This window comes from Rhineura floridana, chromosome 14 (assembly GCF_030035675.1).
Source record: "Rhineura floridana isolate rRhiFlo1 chromosome 14, rRhiFlo1.hap2, whole genome shotgun sequence".
In the NCBI taxonomy this organism is placed as follows: Eukaryota; Metazoa; Chordata; class Lepidosauria; order Squamata; family Rhineuridae; genus Rhineura; species Rhineura floridana.
The window spans coordinates 39,782,717-39,801,926 of NC_084493.1; the positions used below are offsets into that span (position 1 = coordinate 39,782,717).

The following is a 19,210-nucleotide window of genomic DNA, read 5'->3' on the forward strand; positions in this document are numbered from 1 at the left end:
ACAATGTGGAAGCAACTCAGGAATTCACTGCTACCTGCTGAGCCAAAGCCCATGGGCTCGGAAGGAGATCAGATAACTCCATGGGAGGAAAGCTCTCTTAGCAGCTGAGCAGATCTTTTCAGAGGCTGTGTGCATGTGACTGGCAGCTGTTGGGGACAAGCAACAGGAAAGGCTGCTCCCAGTTCCATGCCCTGCTTATGAGCGGCTGGCCGGCGGGTGACCACTGGAAGCACAATCCTGGGAGAGGACAGCAACCCTCCCCTCCTGTGACGGCTGCACAGGTTCCCTGATTGCAAACGTGGCATGGGCTCCCCGTGTGGCCTGTGCTGTGCAACCTCTTCTCCACCCTGGGAACAGGGGCTAGCTGGTGGAAGTCCGTATACGCACAAGAGGACAGAACAGGCTGGCCGTGCCAGAAGCTACCTTGCTGGCTGCACGATGCAGCCCCTTTTCTACTGCCGTAGAGACAAGAAGGCTCAGCCTCGGAGTTGCCCCAAGAACTTTGGGGTGAACCACCTTTGGAGGGTGTTGCCTCGATACAGAATTGTTATTCCTGAATGCCACCAGGCCCTGCAAGAACAAACCTGAGTTTGGCTGGGCCCTGAATTTGTTGGATGCAGCCTAACAACAACAAACCCAAGCCCAGCACCTGCCCCCAGCATGCAACAGTGGCCAGAGAAAGGGTGGCTACCCGGTGGTCCTCCAAATGCTGTTGGACTGCAGCTCCCATCATCATCACCCTCATCATCACCAGCCATTGGCCATGTGGGTGGCTGGGGCTTCATGGGAGCTGGGATCCAACAACAGATGGAGGGCACAGGTCAGGCACTCTTGGGTGTGTCTGTGGGGCGGGCTCAGCAATACTACATGAAACAAAGCCCTGCGAGGAGAGACTGAGAGAACTGGGCATTCTTAGCCTTGAGAAGACTGGACTGAGGGGAGATACGAGAGCCCTCTTCAAGCACTTGGAAGGTTGCTACACAGAGAAGGGGCCGGATCTCTTCTCGATCGTCCCAGAGTGCAGGACATGGAATAATGGGCTCAAGTTGCAGGAAGCCAGATTTCGGCTGAACAACAGGGAAAGTGTCCTAACTGTTTGAGCTGTATGACAATGGAACCCATGACCTAGGGAGGTGGGACGCTCTCCTGCACTGGGGACATTCAGGAGGCCTCTGGACAGCCCTGTCGGGGATGCTTTAATTTGGATTCTTGCACTGAGCAGGGGGTCGGACCCAGTGGCCTCACAGGCCCCTTCCAACTTTATGGTTCTATGTCTCTATGACCCAAGTTCAAACCCACACACTCCCTGGGTTATCTCGGGCCAGGCAGCCTCACCTACCACACAGAGAAGTAGTGAGGATAACCGCAGGTGGTGTGGGGGAGAACCTTGTATGGCACCCTGAGCTCTGTGAAGGAAGGGCAGGGAAGAAATGTAATAAAGGCAGGGCAGGCCAGCACCGAGGGGATGGCAAGCCACCAGGAGGCTTCACAGACATGAAGGAGAGTGACAGAGAAGCTGCCATCCGCCACCATGAGGCTTCCACGAGAAGCACTCAAGGGGAAGGATGGCTGGCGGGGGACCCTTAAAGTCCGAGAGCGTCTTAAAGTGGAGAATATCAGGGCTGGCACCAAATGTGGCTCTCCAGGCCTCCCAATGTGGCTCTCCAGGCCTCCCAATGTGGCCCTTGGGACTCTCCGTAGGCCACGCCCCCTTGAGTGTTGTTGCCTGTCGAGAATGTGTCTTTGAACTCTGACAGTGCTTCCTGTTTGCCTGGGGGGACGATGGAGAAGCATAGGTGAGTCAATGAACATTTGTTGTACCACCCACCACTGGCCTGCGGCCCTCGGTGGCTTGTCTAGAAGAGAATGCGGCCCTTGAGCTGGAAAGGTTCTCCAGGAACACTCCAACATTACCCAGAGTCATTATATGGCTATTAAAGGAAACAGGATAAAGAGGAACAGAAGACCTCCCAGTGACGAAAATGCTTTGAGATCAAGCAGCCGCGCAGTCCGGCACGTCAGACTCTGCCAAGTGAAGCATAGGGTGATGCTCAACCACACCATTCTTGAACGCCACTATTTAAAAATGTTATTAACAGTTGATCAAGGTTTTAAACAACAATAATCATTGCTTTTTACAAAATGCCTCTAAGCGACTTACAAAATATTAAAATACAAAACATCACACATTTGCAATCCATAACACAGAATAAAAGACAACGGAAGTCTTCATCTCCCAGCATGAGTAAGAGGGGTGAAATTCAACCTCACTACAAGAGAAGCAAACTAAGTGCCAAACAAGGACAAGGCTATTCTTGTGTCTTTCCCGATCCCACGTGGATTTTTATTAACTGCATTTGTCAGTCGCTTTATACAAAAAAGTCTCAAAGTGACTTCAAGCAGATAAAATATATCAAAACCCTGAAAATTTCAAACAACATGCCGTACAAAATCCTTAAAATGCTCATCCAGCAAATCCAAAACAGCGCGTCCTACCCCACCACATTCAAAGACGAGCACCACCGGAGAGCTAATATTTATTTACTGGTGAGATTTCTATCCTGCCCTTCCTCCCAGTAGCAGCCCAGGGTGGCACATGAAGCAGCTGCACTGGTTGCCAGGTCGTGTCTGGGCCCAATTGAAGGTGCCCGCGCTAGTCTTTAAAGCCCTAAAGGTCCCAAATACCAGAAAGACCCCCTCCTTCCCTACAGACCCTCTCGGGTGTTGAGGTCAGCAGAGGGAAACCTTTTCGTAGTCAGGGCGGCCTCAGAAGCTCAGGTGGTAGCGGCCCAGGAGAGGGCCTTCTTTGTGGCAGCCCCTTAGTTGTGGAACTCCCTCCCCATTGAGGTGCGTCTGACAATTCTGTTTTAGGCAAATGCTGAAGATGCCCCTCTTGACCCTGGCCTTTGACACCTGAGAAGTATATTTTTGGGCCCACCCTGTTTTGTGATTTTGGGATGTTTTTAATGCTGTATTTTAAAATTGTTGTGCCCTGCCCTGGGATCTCTGGCTGAAGGGCGGGCAATCAATGTCAACAGTAACAATGACAACACCAATACACCCACCGAGGCCGGGGAAAACCAAACGGTCTCAGCCTGGCGCCCCTCCCTTCTCAAGAGGATCTCGCCCTTGGGCAGCAGCACCTCTCTCCAGCATGGACGGCGCACCCTCCACCAGCACCACCAGAGGCCCCTCCTCTCATGCTTCCCAATGGTCCTGTGGCGACCTCCCCCAAGACTGAAGGCAGAGGGTCGGATTCAGAAGCAGCAAAGCCCTGTGTGGGCCACATTGAGGTGGGAGTGAAGCCCAGGCAGCAGCACCGTCCCTGCAGGCGGGCAATGAGCAGGGGCAAATATTCTTCCTGCTGTAGCACCAGCAGCAGTCCACCTTGTTGAGGGCCTGGCCGTCAGGCACCAAGGCAAGAAGGAGGCGTGTCATGTGGGAAGAAGCCCTCCCCAAAAGAATCTTAGGCAGGCCACATTGGAGGAGATGGGTTGGAGAAAATATTGGGGCCACAAGATGGTGGTTTGCAGTGGTAGACCAGACCACCGCATGCATCAGTGAGCTGGTGGCGCTGGACGACCAGCCATTCTATGGATTCAAGAACCTGACGGCTCTCGTCATCCCATACGACACACTGCCATGTGGCACTACTTGAAGCAGGAGAGTGGTGCCCCTCCCTGCACCAGGCATGCAAGGAGAGTGCTGGATCGTCTAGGCAAGGCAGAGGGGCAGAGGGTACATTTCATGCCACATTCTTGGTGTCATGACCCCAGCAGGACGGGGTGGAGCAGAGAGACTACCCAGGAAGAGGACTTTGAATGGGATGTGGGGCCGACTGGCGCGCAGGACTCTGAGAACTCTCCTGACCTTGACAGTGGCAGCCCCGCCCCATAGCTCCGCTTCCCCATGAGGAGGCCCAACCCAGTCAGGCAGTTGCCACCCTGCCGACGATCCTCCGCTTCCCACGCCTGCTTTGCTGCCGTCCCAGCACAGCCCTCCCTCTGATGGGGAGGGTCCTGCTGAGGTAGAGCAGCCGCCCTCCCCTCATTCATGGAGGCGCTTCCACCAGCAAGTTCCATGTGCCCCATGGCCCCTCTGAGGAGGAGCACTCGGGTACGCATAGGTTCTCTACAGTGGCACTCAGTTCACGCAAGCAGGGTGCCCACCCATCCTCACTTAAGCCAGGGGAGGGGTGTGTCTATTGCTGCAACAACGTCTTAGCGCAGTGAAGTCATGCCTAGTCTCTCCTAGCATGATGCTGAATTGTGCGTCACTTGCAAGCTGATTCATGAAGCGCTCTGAATGGAAACCTTCTATTGAGCCTACTAAAGACAAGCACAGTTCCTCGTTCGTGTCCGAGCTGTGGGGGTGGAGTGCAAGCGTCCGTGTCTCTGAGGGCTCATGGGTCGGCAGCCACAGACACAGGAGCAGAGCACTTCAGGGACTGGGCAGGAGGCGTCACGGGCCCTCCGCCTCCACGCCAAAGCCACAAGCAGGCCCTCATGGCAGTGTTCATGGCAGCCATTGATGGCCTGATGGGTGGGTGGCTATCAGCTCACCCATGGCTACCCGGCCACGGATGGGGCAGCCGATATGGTCAAGGCTGTGCATGAGGGTGGCTGTGGGGGCCTCTGTCACACTGCACACAGAGAACACCGGATGGTCAAGCTGCTGCTGTGCTCTTGCCTGCCTTGGTCGCCCGCCACTTGCACACCTCACTCCCTTTCAGCACAATACCGCCTGCCCGCCTCTGGGGCTCTCTGCCTTTTAGTGCAGCGCTTCAGCTCTGCACTCTGCAGACATTCTGTGCCTCACACAAGCATGCCCTCCCGAGTGCTCAGTGGACTACTTTTCCTAGGACTCTGTCATCTGCCCACCTTGTTGCCTTCAGCAGGGCCAGTGCCAGGCATGACTGGGCCCTTGGGCACCAGCCTGCCCTGGGCCAAGCGCTTGTCTGCATGTGTCACCTACCTCTCCTGCTGTGGTGAATGCTGTCCGTGCTGCACAACCATGTCTGCCATCAACCAAGATGGCTGCGGGGGCTTCCCTAATACCTCTGCCGCCATCTTGGTTGATGGCAGGCATGCGTGCACAGCGCAGCCAGCATTCACCACAGCAGGAGAGGTAGGTGGCACATGCAGGCGGGTGTCACGGGCCTGCGCTGCTGTGGGGTGGGTGGCCTGGAAGCTCCCTCTCTGTGATCGGTGGCAGGGTCAGGAGCCGACGCTGCCACAGATCGTGGAATGGGAGCACAACCCACCCACCCTCAGGAGGGGCCCTTGGCCAGGGCCTGACCTGGCCGTCCTCTGGTGCTGGCCCTGCCTTTCAGTGTAGTAATTCAACTCTGCACTTAGAAGCGACTCTTAGGGCCCGCCTGGTGAGGGTGTCGGTCTTTCTTTGTCTTAGCTGCTGAGGAGATGGAGTTGCACCCTTCAATTGATTTGTTTTTAAAATCTTCATGGAACAGGCCAAACAGGAACATGAACATTGGCAGGACTGCGCACTCAACTGACTGTACACTCTTAAAAAAAAACAGTTTTTCCAGAAAACTTTAAAGATGCCTTGCACGAGCCCCCCTGGACCTGCCTATCTGACCCGACACTAGTTGCCAAGACAAAGTGTCTTCATTAGCCACACTTGGAGGGGGAACGGTTGATCTGCTGGTTAGTTCCGAAATCCCTTTGAAGCTGAATTTAAAAATGCACACAGTCCAGCTGATCTCACCAGGCTTTACAGTGAAAAGGGGTGGGGCTGGACCAGCGCTGTGCGCTTTGGGAAGAAAATGGTTCAGGCCCTGCTGGCACCTCTGTCTGCACCTCTTCACCAGCTCTGGCCAGAGGCCTTTAAAAAAAAAGCGCTGCCTCCACTTGATCTGTACTGGCTCTCCATTTCTCCTCTAGCGTCTGCCCAGGAGTAGGAAAAAACAACCACGTGTCCCTGGGCCCCCTCTAGGCACCCAACGGGCCATTGTCTTCCTTTCGGTTCTGCTGCCAGTGACCAGAGAAACTATAACCAATGTGAAAGCATCCCTCAAACCACAGTTCCCCGAAGCGTCAATATAGGACGAATCAGGCAGTCCACTCAACGCTGGTACAGCCAGGAATGGGAGGAGATTCAGTCCAAATGGAATCAAATGTAACAAATCAAGACGGCAGCTGAGGAGGAGGAGGAGAAGGCTCCGGCTGCCCAGCTCCCTGCAACAGGCTTTGCCACTGAGGCTCCTGCCTCCATCATCATCTCAGCCCTAACGAGATGCTTGCACTGCTTCAGCTGAACATCAGCACAATGACCGACACATCACAACGCACCCAGCCAGATGGCAGCTCCCCGGCCAGCACCTTTCTTGCTGGGTGCCTTGGCAATTTTCAGAGGAACACAGCTGGGTTGCTGCTTGCTGCCTGGAGAGCACCAGGCTTGAACCATCCATTTGAAAACAGGTTTCTGTGTAGGAAAGATCAGATCCACACATATAGGACAGATGACACCTGGGTCGACAGCACACATATGAAAAGGATCCAAGGGTTTTAGACCATAAATGAAATATGAGTCAGCAGAGGAATGCAGCAGCTAAAAAGGCAAATGCAATTTGAGGCTGGATCAACAGAAATCTAGTGTTCAGATCACCAGAAGTTACAGTGCTGCTTTATTCTGCTTTGGTCAGTCCTCATCTGGAATATTATGCCCATTTCCAGGTACAGCAGTTTAAGGAGGGCACTGACAAACCGGGATGTGTGCTGAGGAGGGTGGCAGAGATGGCGAGGGGCCTGGTGCTCAAGTCCTGTGAAGAAACGATGAATGAGCTGGATACGTTTGGCCTGGAGAAGAGATGGTTAAGAGATGATACGACAGCCAGATTCAAAAATTTGAAGGTTTATCACATAAATGATGGAGCAAATTTGTTGTCTGTTGTTCCAGAGAATAGAACCTGAACCAACTGATCCCAATTTAAAAAAAAAAAAAGAATTTTGACTAAATCTTAGGAAAAACTTCCAAATGGTAGGAGCTGACCTACCAGACTCTCCCAGAACATGACGACTCCCCTTCATTAGAAGTTTCTAAGCACAGGTTGGATGCCCATCAGTCAAGGATGCTCTAACAGTGGATTTCCTGCATGCGTAGCAGGGGTTGTACTATATGACCTTTGAGGTTACCTTCTAACTTTTCCATTCTATGACTCCTTTGCCTTCGTCAGTGTGAGGGCTGACAGGAAGCTCCAGTGACTCTGCATGTTGGAGAAACCACTCCTTCCAAGAAACTGACTCGCCAGTGAGCCAGTTTCCCTCCTTAGCAAAGCTATTCAATCATTCAGGAATTTTGCTTGCTGTGTCATGGGCTGGGTTTAATGGGAGGCTGGCTTTTCCTTTCCAAAATGCATTGATCGAGAAATACGCACATATTTTGCAACTAAAAGAAGGAACTGTCTTTCATCCAAGCATTAAAATATTAATTTGTGCTCCTTTCCATTGCGGAATGAACATGGCAATGTTTAAAGATGCCCTTGAAGTTGACATTCATGCCCAGGTATGATCTCAGCTCTGGTGAATATATTTTAATCTATTTCCGTCAAGAGGCCACAGAAGCTTGAAGAAGCACAAGTTGCTGCTGAACTGTTAACCGCTGCAGGCTCAGAAGCCTTGCTAGATGCATGTATTGTTATTTATTTATTTCGTATATTTGTATGCTGCTTTTCATCACCAGGTGACCTCAAAGCAACTTCCATAGCAAGAATAAAACAATATAGTAAAAACAATTCAGAACATAATAATAATAAAAAAACTTCAACAGTATCAATAAATAACACCACAAAATATCACAAAACAAGCTCCTATCTGAAACCAGTCTAGTATGGAAAAGCTGGAGAAGAGAGAGAGAGAGAGAGAGAGAGAGAGAGAGAGAGAGAGAAAGAGAAAGAGAAAGAGAGAGAAAGAAAGAAAGAAAGAAAGAAAGAAAGAAAGAAAGAAAGAAAGAAAGAAAGAAAGAAAGAAAGAAAGAAAGAAAGAAAGAGAGAGAGAGAGAAAGAAAGAAAGAAAGAGAAAACAAATATACAGTAGAGCCCCATCATTGTATGACCATCCATGTCTCCAAAATGAGAAAGTTACACCACTGGGGCACCATTATAGAGAGGACCTTCTCCGGAGAGAGTGTTGCAGCCTCCCATCTGGTGTTGGAGACTTTCTTTCAGGCATTCTAATGAGCGCACAACAGCAGTCATCTTGCTTCCAGTGGCCACCCCGAGAAACCTACTTATAAGCTTAAGTCCTTACTGACACCGAATGGGCAGTGCCCAAGGCCTTGGACTCCTACAGGTAAAGATCTTGCTGGGCCACACCTCTGAGAGCTACAGGTGGAGACAATTCGCCTGGCAAGTAGCAGGCAGGCTGGCTGGATGGCTGGCAAGAAAACAACAGGTAGTTGCTCATAGGGTGCAGCAGATAGTTCCCAGAGTCCCTCCCAAATCTACTTTTGAAGCAGAGCAGAGACAAACTGTCAAATTATTGAGATACTCAAAATGTCTTGGGAAATCTACACAGAGTTCTTCTGCATTCTCATTTGGTCCTGAAAATCCCTGGTCAAAGAGTTTAGTCAAATCCCATCAGGCACTTTTGCTGGAGTGCCTGTGTTCCAACTGGTGTGCAGGCTGGTCCACCAGCCAGACAAGCTTACCAGGCCATGATGGCAGCGATACTTGAAAGGATGCTCTGCTGAAACCAGAGGGCCTTGCTTCGGAAAACTGTGTTCTGGGGCACAGTGGCAGTTCCTTGAAGCAAGTAGGGCTTAAATAGGCCAGGAATTGGTCTGACGGCCCTGGTGTAAGGAAGATCACTGTCACTCCCCAATGTGGAAAGGTGGAGGGGGCAAAGACACTGAAGGGATGCTGGTGCACACATTGGGGGACTTGAGGATGTAATAGGAGTGGGGAGGAGCAGCAAGCGAAGACCAGAAATTATGTCCACCACTTTCAGCTGTTTGTGTCCTGCCTGTAGTCAGGCATGAACAAACATCTGTGCTTTCCTTTAATAGGTTTATTAAGGGATTTCGGTTCAGAGTGCTTCATGAATCAGCTTACAAGTTACATAGGGCTCAGCATCATTACTAGGCTAGACTAGAGATGACTACACTGCACTAAGACGTTGTCGCAGCAACTAGTCTCACCCCCTCACCCGGCTTAAGTAAGGTTGGGTGGGCACCCTACTTGCGTGAACTGAGTGCCACTGTTGGGAGTGTGCATGCACTCGAGAGCTCCAACTCAGGGGAGCCGTTGGTGCGTGTTGTTCTTGCTGGTGCTGTCACCTCCGAGCGCAAGGTGAGGGTGGCCGATCTGCCTCAGCACGTCCCTCCTCCTCAGAGGGAGGTGCAATGCACTGGGGAGGCAGCAGAGCAGGTGGGGTAGAGGAGGTGCATCAGGTGGAGTGGCAACTGGCTGGCTGGGCCAAGCCTCCTCGGGGGTAGCCGGAGCTTCAGGGGCGGAACTGTCACTGTCCAGAGCAAGAGAGTCCCTGAAATTCCATGCGCCCAACGCTCCACATAGGAAGTATCAGTCCATTCAAAGTCCTCCTCCTCTGCTGTCTCACTACTCCACCCCCGTTCTGCCGGGCCCATGACAGTTTGTCCACGAGATGACACCAGAATCCTGTGAGCTGCAGATCCTGCAAATATTTGTGGACTGCAGATTCTACATGAAAATGGCACACCTGCCTCTTCTGGATGCGCTGCAGGTTGTATGCATCAAACAGGATTTCCTCAGAAATAAAAGCAGTGAAGGTACCTGTGAGCAGGACGCAGCAGGATACAGACAGACTGAGGAGGGACTGCGAGACTGAAAGGGGTTGGCGGAGAGCAAAAGGGGGCAGCTGAGGTAGAGGCAGAGGAAGACCATGTGCAAAAAGGGAAGATGTCGCCATACCAAACGAGCCTTGCTGCAGAGGACCAGGAATTGGGGGGGCCGGAGCGGCAGAGGTGAAAGAAAGATGTGTAAAAGGCGGCCAGTGGGGAGACAGGGAGGAAGAGGAGAGGGGAGAGAAGGCAGGTCTGTATGTCCCAGAGAAGATAGAGCCAAAAGCATGAGGTGCCAAGGAGAGGAGAGGTTGTGCAGAGGCCAGGCTGGAGAGGGTCAGCTGCCCTTGAAGACGGCCTGGAAACTTCAGCTGCTCCAAAATGCAACAGCCGGATGACTAGCAGGGGTTTCTTTCAGACCTCACATAAAACAGCCATTTTAAAACAGCTGCACTGGTTGCCAGGTCGTTCCTGGGCCCAATTCAAAGTGCTTGCGCTAGTGTTTAAAGCCCTAAATGACTTGGGTCCCAAATACCTGAAAGGCCCCCTCCTTCCCTAGAGCCTCGCGGGTGCTGAGATCAGCAGAGGGGGCCCTTTTGGTAGCTGGCCCTAGAGAGGTCTTTCTCTGTGGTGGCCCCTAAGTTGTGGAACTCCCTCCCCACCAAGGTCCATCTGGCAACTTCACTGTACAGTTTTAGGCAAATGCTGAAGATGCCCCTCTTTACTCTGGTCTTTGACACCTGAGAAGGATACTTTTAGGATTGTGATTTGGGGCTGTTTTTAATGCTGAATTTTAAAATTGTTGTAACCTGCCCTGGGACCTCTGGCTGAAGGGTGGGCAATAAATGCTGCTGCTGATGAGAGGAGGAAAGGTAGCTTGAGGGGAGCAGCAACAGCCGCAACGAGGCCTTGGGCGGGAGAAGGGGGGCCGGAGCGAGAGCCAGGAGGGTGGGGTGCAGCAGCCACCCTCCAGGGCTTGTAACTGCAAATAGCAACCAAGTTGGGAGTTTTCACTCAACAAAACAATGAGAGGGTCGAAAGGGGAGCGCTGCTCTTGCACTCAGGTCCTACTTGCAGGCAACTGGCTGGCCACCGTGAGAACTCAGTGCTGGTCCGGATGGGCCACTGGCCTGATCCAGTAGGCTCTTCTTATCCACAGTCTACCTCAATGGTTTATTTTTCCTGGAGTCTGCTTAAGCCAGCTCAACTGCCTTCCTGAGTGCACTCAGCCTTCCTAGCTTATGTTTACCATGCAGCCATATTGCACCTCAGTGCCTTGGGGACTGAATTGGACCCGGCACACCAATCCTTTCACAGACACCCCAGCCCAGCAGTCTCCCCTGGGGTTCAATATACAAATGGCACCCCTCTCCCTGCTGGGCTGATTATGTTCATTTCAAGATTGGGGGACCTCTGCACGCACACACGCACCCCCCCCCAAAGCAGCCCAGCTCCACCACTGGGCAACCCCAAAGGGAGAGGCACATCCAGGCAGAAGAAATCATGCAAGTCCCTGTTGCAGTCCCTAGTCTTTCCCCCGCCTCTCCTCCAAAGCTCTCGCTTGATAAAGCTCCTGTTTCTCGGGAAGAGGGTGCTGTTCTGTGGGGCACATCTCCTTCTTCCACCCAGTCGGGGCCACCATGGGGAACAGAAAAGCAGCTCCGAGGTCGGAAACATGACCCAACCGCACAGTCCCTGGACAGACCAGTTTTTCATCTAACGTGCCTCTGGATCCACCAAAAGACTCCACCTTCACAAAATGCAAGCTTTGATGGAAAGGTGAAGGGAAAACACACACAACTCCAAACAGTAAAATCAAATTTATGTGGGTGGTTCAGGACAGCAGAATGCAATAGAGTCAAGCTCTTCAGCAAGGCTTCTCTAGCCCACCCTGCTCAAGGTCTGCTGAGCTATACTGAGCAGGGCTTTGGACCCAATGGCCTCCGAGGCCTCATCCAGCTCTCAGATTCTATGGTCTCTCCCTCTCCATCCTCCCAATATGCCCCACACAGGCTATGCCTGGCCTGGAGCAGGCATTCAGCCAGCTGGACATCTGAAAAATTGGGAGGCTACGTGGATCAGGGCATCCTAAGGACATATTACCCGTTAGGACGCAGATACTCATGGGGGGTTTGATGGCCTAAAAGTGATTCAGAAGCCTCTTTGACCTCTGCAGAGCAAAAAGGCCAAACTCATCATGTAGTTTCTCTTTACTGCATGACAGACCTCCTCTTGGGACAGAATCTGGACCACTTAGTGAAAGGAAATCACTGTAAACTGTTCAACAAATTAGGCAGGCCAGGAGGATCTTCAGGAATCAATCCTAGAATTCATAGTTTTCTAAACAGAAGATTCTTGACTGAGAATATTCTCATTTTGCATGTTAGAACAGCTCTGAGTATCTTGTACATCAAACCTTCATCATTTCAAGAAAGATCTGGATACATTAAAAATAACATTTCAACCATCAAGAAATTCTCTTTTTGAAATGTACACTAAAAACTCAGTTTATAATGCAGTTAAGCCACAGTATTTAAGTCCATTTTACTCAAATTGATTTCAATGGGATGAACCAGCTGGACCCTTTTGGCTTAACTGGATTGTGTATGACTGGTAACTTTTGGTTTCAGCCACGGAATTCTCCTGTTGAATCTAGCATCGTTCTTCCTTACTTAAGTTAAAGAGAATTTCTATGACACAGAATTCCACAGGAGAATAACAATACCTACAAAAACAAAGACACTTCCTTTAGAGTGTGTGCGCACACACACACACACACACACACACACACACACACACACACACACACACACACACACAATGTTAAAAATGCTCTACCTCTAGCGAGGATCTTCTCCTCCAACTCGCTCATCTGTTTCTTGTAAGCCCTAAAAGCCGCTTCTTTAAAAGATGGCCGTACTTTTTTCCCCACTGGAGTCTGAACAGGGACTTCTGGGATATTTTGATTTTCATCTTCATGCACTTCTGCTTTTGTTTCAACAACTCTATCCCCCACAAACTGCATTCCACTGCCACCAACCACATTATTAGTGAAATATCCATCAGGAGTGTCTTCCTGTGAAATTGCACAAGGGCTTTCATAAGGAGTTTGCTCATATTCCTGGAGCTGCTCTTCCGATTCATTGGCACTAGTTCGGTTTTCCAGTTTTGCAAGAACTTGCTCCATGACTTCCACATAATCTGTTCCATCCTCTTCAGCGGGTTCACTGTACTCTTCCTCATCCTCAGCTTTGTAATAATAAGGCTCTGTGTAAACATCAGAATCCAGAGTTGTGCTTGATTCATTAGCAGTTGACTGGGACAAAGTCCGAAATCTCCCCATGAAAGATGACCCACTGTCCTCGTACCCACTTAAACTCTGTGTGCTTTTATTCCACACCACTTCTAAGGCTGACTTTGCCCGCTGAAGAGTATTTCCAAATTTAGGAAAGCTGAATGTCTTGTCTGAAAGGTCGATGCTCAGTCTGCTGTGCCAAGATTTAGGAGGTACTTCCTCAGAGTCATCACTTGGCAGCTCACTTTGGCTTCGGTACATCACGGTCTTCCTGTTCTGGTTCTGATATAGGGTGTTGACATTAGTCTCCTGATAATCATCGTACTGACCATTCCACTGGCTCTCTGTTTCACTACTGAGTCCTGGACCAGAGGAAGAATTGCCACCCAGGGTGAAATCATAACTTTCTGTGTCATACTGGACCTCAGAGATCTGGCCATAGTCTACCTGTTGGGCAGAAGAGCTGCTCAAGTCATAAGCCAAAACTTCTTGTGTAGATGAATCTAACCCCAAGCCTGTGTTTCGTTCTAGCTGATTCCAGTCTTTCCATAGTGAAAGGTCATCTTCCAAGGAGACGTGAGAGTTGCCATAGTGACTCCTGTCACCAGACACACACATCAACCCACTGCTCACCCCACTGTCAACTGTTTCTGTGTTCTCAACTTTATAAAGGTGACCATCTTGATTAAATGTTTGCTCATGTGAGCCACTGCACCAGCTGGATGGGTCATCATGTGTTCTCTGCCAGAGTTCTCGATCAGAGGAAGACAAGAGTGAGCTGCCATTGGTTCTGCTGAGGTACTGATTCTCTGAAAAATCCTCAGAGTATGACTGGCACAGTTTAGAAAAGTCAGATTCTGAACGGCTGAGTTTGAGTGTTGCAAAGTCATTTTGCGACTGCCAGAGAGGAGTCATGTCAGAGTAACAGCTGGCTTTGGATTCTGCCTGCAGGCTCTCTGCTCCTGGTGACTCCTCATTATAACTGATTTTATTTGGAAAACTGTTGCCATCTGCAGCTCCTTTAAGGACTCTGGTATCTGAAGAGTGCTCTCTTGCCTTTGCAATACTTCTTTTCATTTGTGGCGCCGATTTGGATATCTTCGCATAACTGTTCTGATTTATATCTGATCCCAGTTCTTTGTCACTGCTCTCTGGTGACTCAAAATCATGTTTTTTACCTTTGAGCTCAACAGCCAGCAGTTTCATGTCCATGCTCTCATACGTCTGTGATGAAGGCAGACTTCTGTCTTTTCTCTCTTTTGTGTCATGAGGGATAATATCAGTTGAAATCCCAATGCCAGTTCCTTTGAGCTTGTAAGACTTTTTCAAAACCAAATCTCTTTGCTGTGGACTTTCAAAGTAAACAAGGATTGGCCTGGGTTTGGCGTTGGGGCACTCTCTATGCTGTCCCACCCGGTGAGCAAATTCTATTTTGATAGAATTTGGAGTCTCTGAAAACCCCATTTTCTCTATTAAAGTTCTGTACACCACATGTTCAACATTTTCAAACTTCTCCTCAGGGACATTTAAAAATCTAAGGCTGGTTTGGCTTCCCGAGTGCCCAATTTGTTTAATGTAGTCATGTATGTGACGAGTCTCCCTTCTTGACTGCACGAAGCCTGTCCGCAGCTGTTCAATCTCACTCTGCACGACTTCCACACTACTGGAGATTTCATCAATAGACTGTTTCAGGGCGTTGACATGTCCCCGCAGTTCAGAGAGTTCAGTTTCAATCTGGCTGATTCCCTGAAGTTCCTTAAAGATCATTTCCATAACGTCGTGGGTTTGGCTGATGCAACCTGTTGAACTGAAGGTGGGTTCCAGGGTGCTGGATTTGGGGGGGCGAGCCGTCCTGTCCAAAGACTTGCTCCTGAGGCCCCAAGTCTTCTTCCACGTGCTGAGCTCGGAGTCCGAGGAGACACATTCCTGGCTCTTCTTCCATTTCCGCAGCTTCCGCAAAGCACCGAGCTTCAAGCTGTGCAAAGTGCGCTCGCCATCAGAGCTGCCGTCAGAGGGGGCGGGGCTACTCAAGCTCTTCCTGTTGCGTCTCACAGGCATCGTGTGTGAGGAGAACTCTTTGCTCTTGTTCGGGCCCTTGACTTCACTTAAGGACTCTGAATATGAGCTCTCATTGGAAGATAGATCCTGAAATGGATCCTCATTGTTGTTTGTTAAGAAGACACTCTTTTGCAGTCCATTTGCGATTGCAACCCGGTAACTGAAAGTCGGAGACAGGGAAAACTCTCTGTTGCTTTCCTCCTCTTCAGTTGACAAGTTATGGGTGGAGGGACACTTGGCAATCTTTTTGACTGTGCTTTTCAAAGTATTAGATAATTTGGGAGTCTTTATCTGTCCAACCTGGGAAATGTCTTGTTCCTTTTTGCTTTGACAATTTTCTTTCTTCTTTGTACTATTTCCCAATTTCTTTGTAAACATTCCTTTGTAAATCTTGTATAAGTAGGAAAAGATCAGGCTCTTGAAGAGAGCAGAAACCATGGAGGGCAATTTCAGTGGGCCTTTCCCCACAGTGACAGCAATTTTCTATCCATAAGGATGTTTGTTTCTAACACAATCATTAGGCAGAACCCCTGAGGCATCTGAGACAGCTGACAGTGGCATGTGCTAATCCTGGGCACTGTCAAGGCTTCTGGATGGTTCAACAGCCAATCAGTAGCTAGAAACTGATTCTTGATGGAGGCCTACAGGCGAGGCAAATTTCGGCACTGCTTCCTCGTCACTCTCTGCAGCATCTAGAAAGCAAGAAATGGTGTTACTATGGCTTCCAAACTGAAATTTATAATTATACAGCAACAAGAGTGGCTGTATACTATAGCCAGCATGGATTTTTCACATTTCGCAATGTTAAATTGAGAATACCCCCATGCCATTCTGATGCTTCCTATAAGCTCATTTCAAAATAAAACCTTACAAAACTTATGAACTCAAAAACGCTTGCTTAACAACCCTCTCAACTTTCATGGCGATAAACAAAAGAGTCAGAGAGAATCGAGAGTTCAAAGTCTAAAAAAGGAGAGGGGCTTCCCCTCTGCCCAGTGCCCACCCACCCAATCTCCTCGCCTCCCCCTCTGCCTACCCTCCCTGCCCCTCCCCCAGGTCAGTGTTGCACTATGAGCTGGGAGACCAGGGTTCGAATCCCCACACAGCCATGAAGCTGACTGGGTGACCTTGGGCCAGTCACTGCCTCTCAGCCTCAAGAGGAAGGCAATGGTAAACCCCCTCTGAATACCGTTTACCATGAAAACTCTATTCATAGGGTCACCATAAGTCCATTCGACTTGAAGGCAGTCCATTTCCATTTTCAAACATGATTGCACAGAAATAAATCCCATTGAACTCAAAATATATGCAACTGATCAAACCCACCCTCCTCCCTCCTATTCCTTCCCTCTTGCCCCTTCCCTCCCCTTTGCCCCTCCTTTCCCATCCCCACCCCTTCCAATCCCCTCCTCCCCCTCCCCATGGTCAGTTTTACCTATCTTAACCATGATTGCACCGGAATAAATACCACTGAACACTATAAGCATTCCAATGATCAAACCTGCCCTCCCCTCCCCCTTCCTTTGCCCCCCTCCAATCCTCTCCTTCCCCTTCCCCCTCCTCCCCCCGCATGGTCAGTTTTACCTATCGTAACCATGATTGCATAGGAGTAAATCCCACTGAACTCAATAAGCATGCAAATGATCAGACCTGCCTTTCGCCTCCTTCCCTTCTCCTCTCTTCCTCCTCCCCTGCCCACTCCAGCCATCCCTCCCTCCCTTCCCTGGTCAGTTTTACCTATCCTAAGCATGATTCCATGGGAGTAACTCCCACTGAACTCAATAAACATGTAAATGATCAAACTTGTCCTTCTCCTCCCCTCTGGCCTTCCTCTCCCCCCTCCTCCCCCTCCCCTCCCCATCCCCTGTGGTTAGTTTCACCTATCCTAAGCATGATTGCAGGGGAGTAAATCCCACTGAACTCAATAAGCATGCAAATAATCAATCCATTCTCAGCAAACTTGCACAGGATCCCATTTGTTACCTCTCGGATTAAAAAGCAGAGAAATTCACTAATAGGCAAAAAATCTTGCAGTGTAAGAACGTACCTATAGCCCACAGATATTTCTATCAAACTTTAAAAAGGAGGGAAATTTGGCAGCTCTAGTGAATGCACCAGGAGCAGGAGACCTGACCTCCTCTCTGAGATATTGTACTGCCCTACAAATCTGTCAAAATGCAAACACGATTTGGGTTGGTCTTTCACAGTCCAATGCACTTGCTGTGTAGCTTGGAAGAATTTGGTAACATGTGCCTCTGAGCATATGGTAAGTGGTGGCAATACCTGCAATCAGCCCAAATAATAGAAAGAAGACATGTTTATTTTTTTTTATTATTTTATTTTATTAGATTTTTATACCGCCCGACTAGCATTAGCTCTCTGGGCGGTGTACAACAAAATATAAAAATACAAAAACATCTCAAAATCTCATAATAAAATACAGCATAAACATATGTAAAAACAAGAAATCATAAACAATTACAACAAAATTTAAAACTAAAACAAGTTACATATTAAAACGCCATAGCAAAGAGGAAAGTCTTAACCTGGCGCCAAAAGGACAACAATGTCGGCGCCATACGCACCTCTTCGGGGAGACTGTTCCACAATTCAGGGGCCACCACTGAGAAGGCCCTAGATCTTGTCACCACCCTCCGAGCCTCCCTATGATACGGAACTCGGAGGAGGCCCTTCGATGTAGAGTGTAGTGTACAGGCAGGTTCATATCGGGAGAGGCGTTCCGACAAGTATTGTGGTCCCGCGCCGTATAGGGCTTTATAGGTTAGAACCAACACTTTGAATCTAGCCCGGAAGCATATTGGCAGCCAGTGCAAGCAAGCCAGAACAGGTGTTATGTGTTCCGACCGCCTGGTCTCCGTTATTAATCTGGCCGCCGCATTTTGGACAAGCTGTAGCTTCCGAACTGTCTTCAAAGGCAGCCCTACGTAGAGTGCATTGCAGTAATCCAGTCGCGAGGTTACCAGAGCATGTACGACTGATGTTAGGTCCTCCCTGCTCAGATAGGGACGTAGCTGGGCCACCAGCCGAAGCTGGTAGAAAGCATTCCGTGCCACCGATGCCACTTGGGCCTCAAGTGACAGGGAAGGATCTAAAAAGACTCCCAGACTACGAACCCGGTCCTTTAGGGGGAGTGTAACCCCATCCAGGACAGGGTGTATATCTACCACCTGACAAGAGAAACCACGCACCAGCAGCATCTCAGTCTTGTCTGGATTGAGCTTCAGTTTGTTAGCTCTCATCCAGTCCATTATCGCAGCCAGGCAACGGTTCAGCACATTGACAGCCTCACCTGAAGAGGATGAAAAGGAGAAATAGAGCTGCGTGTCATCAGCGTACTGGTGGCAAGGCACTCCATAGCTCCTGATGACCGCACTCAACGGCTTCATATAGATGTTGAAAAGCATGGGAGACAGAACCGAACCCTGCGGGACTCCACATTGCAGAGCCCACGGTGTCGAGCAATGTTCCCCAAGCACAACCCTCTGGAGACGACCCGCTAAGTAGGAGCAGAACCACTGCCAAACAGTACCCCCAACTCCCAGCTCCCCAAGCCTCTCCAGAAGGATACCATGGTCGATGGTATCAAAAGCCGCCAAGAGATCAAGGAAGATCAACAGAGTTACACTCTCTCCGTCCCTCTCCCGACATAGGTCATCATACAGGGCGACCAAGCCTGTCTCAGTGCCAAAACCCCGATTGAAACAGATCTAGATAATCAGTTTCATCCAATAGCGCCTGGAGCTGGCTAGCAACCACTCGTTCCAAGATTTATTTTATTTATTTATTTATTTATTAATTGTGCTTTTATACCGCCCTTTAGCAATAAGCTCTCAGGGCGGTGTACAACAATAAAAACAGGTTAAAATACAAGTGAGTATAAATAAAATGCACTATAAAACATATGTGAAAACAAGATTGCAACAAAAAAAATAAAATTAACATTTGAAATTTAAAATTTAAATTTAAAAAGCCTGGGCAAAGAGGTAGGTCTTTACCTGGCGCCGAAAAGATAACAAAGAAGGTGCCAGGCGTATCTCATCAGGGAGGTTGTTCCATAAT

At 49.6% G+C, this 19,210-nt stretch overlaps 1 protein-coding gene across 5 annotated transcripts in view; it reads right to left on the reverse strand.

Annotated features, from left to right (window-relative positions):
• Window positions 1-19,210, reverse strand: part of UNC13C (unc-13 homolog C) — a 197,275-nt gene that overhangs the window by 171,766 nt on the left and 6,299 nt on the right. For 2 of the 5 annotated variants that reach the window (XM_061595472.1, XM_061595471.1), the window contains exon 1: window positions 12,616-12,704. Coding sequence is in view for 1 of the 5 variants with exons in the window: in XM_061595475.1 (XP_061451459.1) it covers window positions 12,616-15,568 (2,953 nt within the window). In the remaining 4 variants the exon portion in view is untranslated. Of the gene's footprint in view, window positions 1-12,615; window positions 15,823-19,210 lie in introns of those variants that run through there. The other 3 variants (XM_061595474.1, XM_061595473.1, XM_061595475.1) reach the window with 2 other exon arrangements.